Genomic DNA, 9,502 nt, shown 5'->3' on the forward strand with positions numbered 1-9,502 from the left:
ATCCATATGGGCTTTTATGGACCTTCTTATTTAATGGATATGAATCGGCATCATTTTATAGGTTGGTGTGGATTTTAGATTGATTTGAACTTGTAATTTTCTATTGAACCCTCCATTATTGAACCCTGAGTTTACTAAGTTTGTGTCAGATTGGTTAAAATTGGATAGTGAAGGTCAAAAGAAAGGGCACCGAGCTGGTTTAGCCGCACTAATTTGTTGGAACTTATGGCTGTCTCGTAATGATCTCATCTTCAATGGAGTGAATTCGACACCATCCCGTGCACGAAGGCTCCGCCGAAGACGAGTCCCAACCTCGGTTAAGCCTCGAAGGGTGAGAGAAAGGAAAAGAAAAGAAGGGCAACCAGGGTAAACGAACGACAGCAAGGAGGACAAAAGGGGGAACCGAGGAGGGGCCGGGGACACGAGCCACCAGGCCAAGGAGAAGCCAGCCAAGAGAAGGAACGGGGGGGAGGGCGAGAGAACGAGACGATGGCAACCAAGTCGAAGACAAGATCAAACCCCGGGGGACAATTTGAAATGGGATAAAGACTAGCTAGAAAATTGAGGTGCAAACTTCTCCAAGGGAGACCGGCGACCGCACGGAAGCCCCACCGGGGAGGCGGCATTTCCACACCGGATTTCCGGCTTTGTAGCCGGATATATCTCCTTTTGTTTCAGTTGAATGAAATGTGGTTTACCAAAAAAAAAAAAAAAAAGAACTTGAAATTTTTTGTCTTTTGTTAAAAAAAAAAAAAAAAAAAAAAAAAAAAAACTTGTAATTTCTTTTCTAATAATCAAACCAAAGCCAATCTTTCAAACAAATGAAAAAAAAAAAGGCTTCGACCCTACTTCAATCTCATTTCAACAACACATTGAGAGGAAACTTTTACCTTTGAACATTGTCAAGGTGGATTCCTCCTTGAATATATATATGATGACAGAAGAACTAAACTCATTCAATGGCTGATAGCTTTGCAAATTTTTTTATTAACTTTTAACCCATCCAAAAACGATATGATCTGCAAATTTTAAGCCTTCGTAGTAGAAAAGAAGAGATGCACATCAACTTGTGCGTAAACGAAGGAACACAACTCACGTTGCTCACGCAATAAAAGTGTATCAAAGGGACCCAAAGAGTGCAACCCAAGCAATCAGCAATCCTTGTTTTAAGCATCACTAAAGAAGTATGGGGTTTCAAGTAAATCACTAATCAACAATGGGGTTTCAAGTAAATCACTAATTAACTATGGGGTTTCAAGTGGAGCTTTGGCTGTAAAGTCAGAGCAAAACCCCGAAATTACATGTATAGTTTGAAATTTGGAAATTGAACTAAAGGCGAACCTGATGCTAAAAGCTTTTGCATAAATAAAGTTTAGGAAGACTTGACATTCAAACCAAAATGAAATTAGGTTTGATGGATTTGACACAAAGAAAAATGAGTTTTGTTTGTTTATTTCTTCTGATATGAATCTGAGTGGACCTAAATTGAAGACAGATTTAAGTAAGTAGACCACTTGTCTTATAAGTGCCAAACTAGTGATATTATGAAACAAAACCCTGATATAATACGAATCACTATGACCTTTTTTGAAATTTGATGGTCTTGAAGTTGAGAGAGAGAGAGAGAGGGAGGGAGGGAGGGGGGGGGGTAACGGTCCTCCCAAATGGGCTCATGATTGATGCTGGAAGGACTGTAAGGCTTTGTTGAGACAAGGTGGGAGCCCATCCATGTGTGCACATGTGTGTGAAGGCAGTACAGGAACTGTTGAGGGATTTTGAATGGGAGAGAGTGAGTGAGTGAGTGCATGGCCACTTAAAGAGGAAGAAGAGAGCAGAGGCAAACATATGAGTGTGAGAGTGAGACCCACTTACTGAATGCTGATAGCATGAAAATAAAGTGCAAAGTACAAGTACCCCATTTGTATTATCACTGGCCTTCCCTGCTTCTCATCATCTCTCAAGTTTCCCACACTTATATTTGTCAGCACAACCGTAAATCGCGGGAGTAGGGAATGGGAAAAGAAGCAGATTCATTTCTGTGGATGAGAAACTGGATTCTGGGTTGCTGTCCTGCCACTGTGCCACACCTCTATCCCTCCTCTACTCTACCCTACCCTACCCTACCCTTCTATTGGATATTGGATATGGGCAATGGAATTTTGTTTGTCCTTTATTTTCTTTATTTTAAGAGAGTGGAGAGGGAGAAAGCTCTCTGGTGGCATGGTGTGCATATTTCGGATCCTTTCCACCTAGGTTGGTCGCACCCCCATCCTCCCACCCCTTACAATTAGGCTGATCTCACCGGCATGCCCTTGTACCATGAGTTGGCCGTCTATGTAGGTGGGGGGAATGGGAGACGGCCTGCCCGGGTGGATGCCCTTGTACCATGAGTTTAGGTGGGGGGAATGGGAGACGGCCTGCCCGGGTGGAGAGGATCTGGATTCTGTTGTGCACTAGACACTTTAGAGGGAGAGAAGGGGCCTAGATCCTCTTCCCAACAAGAAGAGGATTTTGTGCTTTCCTCGAATTCACTTCCTGTGCAATCACAAGAGCATCTAGCATCCATTAGCCTCTTAATGAGATTTCATCACGTGGATATTGATGGATCTAACAATGTCGCATGTTTCTTGAAGACAAAGTAGTGATACTCCTCTGAATTATTACACTTTCACCCCATTACTATCTTGTTCTTACGAAACATCTTCCTTCATTGGATCCTTCACTATCCACATGACAGACTCTTTTTAAGTGAGTGATAGATAGACGATGCCCTTATGGCTACAAAGGATGTGAATCCACTCCCTTCACACTCATTTACCACATAGTTCATTCGCAAATGGTGTTCTTCGTACCTCCGGTGAGGTTTAGCATGCTTTGGCCTCAGTGTATGCATCTTCTTCTCAAGCAAGGGTTATGCAATCACGGGTGCAGCATCATTGCATCAAAAAGGGGCTTAGATTCTATGGCAGATTATTTGTTGAAAATCAAGAAAATTTCTGATGCTTTAGCTTGTTGAACTATTTGTGCCTCTTTTGATTTATGGCACATTCGTCTTGGAAATGCTAATAACACCAATGTGAGTCAGCTTATTTGTCAATTTTCTTTACCTTATGTTTCTGTCAAGTCTTCTACTTCAGTTTGCTTCTCTTGTAAACTTAAGAAAGCCCATAAACTTCCATTTAGTCCTGCTATTACTCATACTTTTGCCCCTCTTCAATTGATTTATTTTGATCTCTAGGGTCCTTCCCCTGTTCTCTCAAATAATGGTCACAGATTTTATGTTTCTTTTGTTGATGACTTTACTAGATTTACTTGGCTTTACACCATTTCTCATAAATCTGATCCCTTAAGGGTGTTTCAAATTTTCAAAACTTTAGTTGAAAATCAATTTTCAATCCGATTGGGGTGGGGAATTCAGGGGGTTCTCCACATTTCTTCAAACCTGTGGTATTCAACCTTGTCTTTTTTGCCCTCATACCTCTGAGTATAATGGTCGGGTTAAACGAAGACACCAACAAATTGTTAATAGGGGTCTTTGTTTAGTTTCTCACTTTGGTATGCCTCTTCCTACTGCTGCATTGAAATATGACTCTCTCTTTCACAAATTACTTGGTCGTTTTCTCTTAGTACACCTTTCTTAAAGCTTTTGGGTGTACTCATTATCCATTGTTACGCCCATTCAACAGACATAAGGTTGATTATCGATCTACAGCTTGTGTGTTTGTGGGTTATAGCCCTGGTCTTCGTTGATATAGATGTCTTAATCTCACCACTAGGAAGGAGGTTGTTTCAAGTCAGGTTGTTTTTATGAGGTTTCCTTTTCTTTTCGGTCATCTATGCCACTGCAAGTGCCATCTTCCTTGGATCCAATGGTTTCAATGGTGGTTCCCTCTATTCCAGTACCATTAAGTTCCTCTAGTGGTTTGGCTCAAGCATCGGTTTTGCCTACTTCTGCAATTGGAACTAATTTGCAAGTTGTGGTTGAACTAGCTCATTCTGCATCTTCACCTTTGAATGGTGCTCAATCAACTTCTATTGTTGTTGAGTGTCACGGATCACCACCTAATGTTTTAAATGGGCCTATAGTAGATACTGTGGCTAAGCAAAGCAAACGTTCCCCTACCCCCCCCCCTATATGTGGGGGGTGGGGGGGGGGTTTTTCAACCAAAACCACCCCCAACACACCCCCTACACCCCACTTTTTTAATTTTTTTTTCGATACTACTAATGTTTGTAATAATTGGACTACTGGACTGTTTGATAATTTTGATTTAGCAGGTACTACTACAAATATTTGTAATAATGGGACTATTGGATTTTTTGACAATTTTGATTTAGTAGTTTCTTCTCACTCTTTTCAAAGGCCCATTAGCTCACACGAATTGCCCATTCGTGGATCGGCTTCCCAAATTGAACTCCCTTGCTTGAACTCATGAAGCAAGGCAGTTCCCAAATTGAATGCCCTTGCTCGAACTCATGAAGCAGGGCAGTTCCCAAATTGAACTCCCTTGCTCGAACTCATGAAGCAAGGCAGTTCCCAAATTGAACTCCCTTGCTCGAACTCATGAAGCAAGGAAGTTCCCAAATTGAACTCCCTTGCTCGAACTCATGAAGCAAGGCAGTTCCCAAAATTAACTCCCTTTGCTCGAAATCATAAGCAAGGATAGCTCCAAAAAGGAGACTCCCCTTGCTCGAAAATCATAACCAAGGGCAGCCCTCAAAATAACTCCCCCAGAAACATAGAGCAAGGCAATTCTTCAGAAAGAAAACTCCCTTGCCTGGAAACGTAAAGCAAGGCATTTCCTCAAAAAGAAACTCCCCTTGCTCAAAAAAGGTAAAGCATGAAAGTTCCTCAAAGAAGCTTTCCCAAGTTACCAAGTTCATGGGGAAGGGTCGAACATATATATACTGGACAAGTAACCATGGCAACTTGGCAAAATCAAGAATAGGTAACCATGACACTTGGCAAAATCTTCAATTAAAGGAGGAGAGCGATCAATGATAATTCAATAGCCAAAGAGGCAATGAAGAAGACTAAAGGATTAACATAATGCTTGACCAATACATGGTCAACCAAACAACTTCAAATGAAAGCTCAAAAGCTCGACCAATTTGATGATCCGCCCGACCACAAGCAGTTCGACTAGATCAATGGTTTGAACACTATGAAAATTCAGATGCATTTGACGAAAACAATGGTTTAAATGAAGATGATACAAAAAGGCATGATTAATCAAGGTTAATCAAGCAAATTTTACAATAGAACAAAGTATAAGATGACTGAGGGCAAGATTTAGCTTGTTGAACAATTCTTCGTCTCGCGATTTAGCATATGACTTCTCTGTCATAGAAACATGGTGACTTCTTAAAAAAGTATAGAACACTTTTTTTGACTATAGAAAATGGTGATTGATGAACCAAATCAAAATATTACACTCTCCGACTATCCAAGATGATTAAGCAATTCCGAGGTCATCATAAAAGCCAGGATCAAAGGTCACTCCTCAAATTGATAAGCCGCCTAGGCTATCTTCAAATTTGATGGAGCACAAGTCAAGCCAAAATCGCTCAACTAGATCGAATCATGGTTGAAAGAAACTTAGTCCCTTGGCCCCGAACACGGAATTAACGTGACTAAGTGACTGGGGGGCTTATGTTATGGATATTTTATAATAGAGTTATCCTGGTCGACCAAAGAAGAACCGGACCGATCAAACCTTGGTCGGACCACAAATAAAACAAAGGCACTAAGCAAGGTGTACAATTTGAATCATATCCAACCTCCTTAAAGATAGGGATAAGGATTCCAATCAAGTCGAGTTACTCTTAGAATCCAGATCGGACTCCACAACTACAATCCAAGTAATATAATCTTGACGGATAAGATTTCTCTCCCTAGGAAGCTAGCAACAATTACAGAGTTCTATTCGAACACCATTACTGCACAATTAAGGTAAGCTCTCTTAAAATCTATAAATTCTCACATATTCATCATTATCTGGTATGCACTCTTGAGTTATTGAATACATTGAGAGATTGAATTTGCTTCCTCTATTCGTCGGAGACGAAACTCGACCACACCAGCCGAGCACGTTTTTGCAGGTTTGAGCTGTTGACTAGGAGAGACCGAATTCTGCAACAACACTCCTTATGAATCATCTACTTGAGAGGCTTACTCTGATGCTGATTGGGTTGGCTGCCTAGATGATAGAAAGTCTCAAGGAGGCCATCTTGTGCATCTTGGCTCTAACTTGATTTCTTGGCAATCTAGTAAGCAAGCCACGGTTGCTTGTTCTATCATGGAGAGTGAATATCATGCCTTCACTCTAGTGACTACTGAGTTAACTTAGTTACAATCTCTTTTGGCTGAATTGGGTGTTGGTCAATCCTCTCCTCCTATTCTTTGGTGTGATAAGTGCAACATCTCTTTTGGAAAATTCCGGTTTTTCACTCCCACACCAAACACTTTGAGATCGATTTTACTTTGTTCATGACAAAGTGGCAAAGAAGGATCTTCTAGTTTGTTACATCTCTACCTCTAATCAGTTGGCTGATGTTCTCACCAATCATGGCCTATCTTCTACTCGTTTTGGCTTCTTCGCTCCAAACTCAAGGTTCTTGAGAGGCCCTTGACTTTGAGGGAGGGTATTAAAGGAATAAGTTCATAGACAGTTATTCTGATATGAAATAGTCTAAAATAAACAGTTATTCTAATATGTGATAGTCTAAAGGTTTTCATACTTTATAAATTTTGTGGACTGACTTCAACATAGTTAGAGAAACCACTTGTTCTATCAGAGACACATGGGGTACTATCATACTAAGTAAATACTGCTTAGGATTACCCATCTCCTCCCCGACCCCTCTCTATCTCTCCCCATGATATAATTTGATCATTAGTATATATGCAGTTGGCCTACTTTCATCATATGATGAAGTGAATCACATATTCTCAAAATCTCATCGTTACTAACTCGTGATAGATAAGAAAAATCTTGTAAGAGAAAGAACAACAGGTAATTCAACAGTGGTGAAAGAGAGAGAGAGAAGGGTGTTATTGGCCAACTCTTATAAAAGAGACAAGTAGGGAATGAAGAAGAGCAATTAAAAGAAGGGATGAGGCAACGGAAACTAGTGGGTCTGCTTTGTTGAGTTAATTAGCACTTCCCGTGATCTTTCTTCCCCTTCCTTATTGCCCTCCCGGAAAGGTTGCCCGGCCCCATGCATCAGCCAGCCCTCCTGGTCCCACTCTCATAATAATATATACATTTAAGACTAATCAATTAATTAAACTTCTTTCTAATTTCCATACTTAAACAATTTCCCAATATACCTTAGAAGAAAACTTGACCTATATCTTCAACCCAGAAATCTCCCATTATTGCAGAGAAGAGAGAGAATTTATAATTGGCAGGATCCGGAAAACATGCTGATGCTTTGTGGATGTGTGGGCCCCACTCGAGGGAAAATATTCTACACCATTTGCTTTGCCTAAAGAAAATCTCCACATGGTCTTCACATGGGGTTTTAAATCTATCAAGTATCAACTCCTCTCTCTCTCTCTCTCTCTCTCTCTCTCTCTCTCTCTCTCTCTCTCTCTCTATACATGCCTTGAATAAACATAATCAAGCATCAACAACTCACAGAAGCCTACCAGACCCAAAAAACCAAGAAAGCCCATTTCAGTCTTTGATCTCTACAATATTGTGTCCCCACCAGCTCCACACAGATTTGTGTGTTTCCTGTAATCACGTACATGTTCAAAGTTAGATTTATCTAACATGGAAGAAGACTACTATTCCTTCCATAAAAAGCTCAATATTTAATATCTTATAGGGTTTTTGAGTGGTGGGCCTCGGCCCACCATGTGCATGCATGTGATGTGTTTTTCTCTCATGGCCCCACCACCTTTCTCTCTTTGAGAAAATAAATGGGTCTTTCTCCAAATTCCTCTCTCTCTCTCTCTCTCTCTGCTTCTGATTTCCATATGTTGGATCACTAAATTCTACCCATCTCTGCAACTTGTCCGTAGCTCTACCCTTGTATCTTCTTTCTCACTCATCAGAAAACAGCTAGCCAGCTCTGAGGTATGTATGATATATATATGTGGGTGTGCTTTAACATCTCCCTATTTCTCTTCTTCACAAACATGAAGCTTCAGTTTCTGAAGAAGACAGAAGAAAATTAACTGGATTACCTTCACTGTAAACACTTCTTTCTTCTCCAATTCTCAGTACTTCTCTTCTCCTTACTCAATTCTCTGTTCCTCTGTTCGACATCTTGTCTCTCTTACATTCACTTTTCTAGTAAAGATCTTCACACTTTGTAGAGGAGATTCAGGGAATTCACCTCATGTTTGGTGTTCTTGATCCATATATACCCATTCCAGATACCTCCATTTTATTCTGACCCACCTCTTATTTGCTAAGTGTTTTTCTCTTCCTTCTGCTTCCACAGCTATGCCACCACCTAGCACATTCAAGCAAGATCTCCTCAGGAGATGGTTAGTAGGTCTCAAATCCTTTGCTTCTTCAACGGAGGACATGAACTTTGTGGAAAGAAAGAAGGCCATACAGTTGTCAGCAGATGTGGCTGTGGCTTCTCTCAGAACTGGGAAGACTTGTTGGAGCCGTGCTCTCATTGCAAATGCTTCAAAACAAGAGGAAGGCAAGACCCTTGTAAGGAACATGTTGGGTAGTGAGTTTGAGAAGCAAAGCAAGCCTGCCATGGGAGCTTTCATCTCACACAAGAGGGTTAGAAGTAAAAGCATCTTAAGAAGGAGCTGTAGTTCTCGTAGGATAAAGAAGACTGCACCAAAAAGAGTTCAAGCAAGCTCAATTGCTAAGAGGTTAGTGAAGAAGAGAACCCAAGTGCTTCGATGTCTTTTACCTGGAGGAGAATCCATGGATGAGTTCTCTTTGTTAGAGGAAACTTTAGATTATATCCTCTCTCTCAAAGCCCAGGTGGATGTAATGCGATGCCTTGCTGATGCTTCTGAGCTCTTAAATGGCAAGTAAGGTCATCCAAGTTCAGAATTGTTCTCCTTTTTCCTTTTACCCTCTATATTTTGGTTTAGCTAAGAACACATGAAGGAGAGAAGAAGCTTATATAATTCAAGCATGTACAGATGAACTATGTAAAAGCTAAGCGTAGCTCTTATTTCCTTCCTCTCTTCATTTTAATTTATCATGCCATTGGAATTTTAGTTCTACAATATAGAGAAACAACCTTTCTAGATGGGCTTTTTTCCTTTCTCTCTCTCTCTCTCTCTCTCTCTCTCTCTCTCTCTCTCTCTCTCTCTCTCTCTCTCTCTCTCTCTCTCCCTTTTTTTTTTTTTTTTTAATCAAGGTTTTTTCCTTTCTCAATCTCCATTCTCTTTGCTTAAGTTGCATCCTTAGTTACAGTTTTATTCCAATGCATCTGCCAAATCATGAATGAAGAACGTGAACAAAGAGAAGGTGGTAAGACTTTAATAACCACATAAATGCATCAGCAATTCCCA

General features: G+C 40.6%; 1 protein-coding gene across 1 annotated transcript; it reads left to right on the plus strand.

Moving 5' to 3' along the window:
• The first annotated feature begins 7,972 nt into the window (after positions 1-7,972).
• On the plus strand, positions 7,973-9,256 carry LOC149018481 (transcription factor IBH1-like 1). The gene is made up of 2 exons (XM_089154368.1): positions 7,973-8,087; positions 8,458-9,256. The coding sequence occupies exon 2, from the start codon at positions 8,460-8,462 to the stop codon at positions 9,015-9,017; it is 558 nt and encodes a 185-aa protein (XP_089010494.1). The 5' UTR covers positions 7,973-8,087; positions 8,458-8,459; the 3' UTR covers positions 9,018-9,256.
• The last annotated feature ends 246 nt before the right edge of the window (positions 9,257-9,502 follow it).

This window comes from Hakea prostrata, chromosome 4, assembly GCF_041222555.1.
Source record: "Hakea prostrata isolate BN-2017 chromosome 4, UWA_Hpros_2, whole genome shotgun sequence".
In the NCBI taxonomy this organism is placed as follows: domain Eukaryota; kingdom Viridiplantae; phylum Streptophyta; class Magnoliopsida; order Proteales; family Proteaceae; genus Hakea; species Hakea prostrata.

Coding starts and splice junctions, on each gene's coding strand:
- LOC149018481 (XM_089154368.1), top strand. CDS start 8,460: ATGCCACCACCTAGCACATTCAAGCAAGATCTCCTCAGGAGATGGTTA.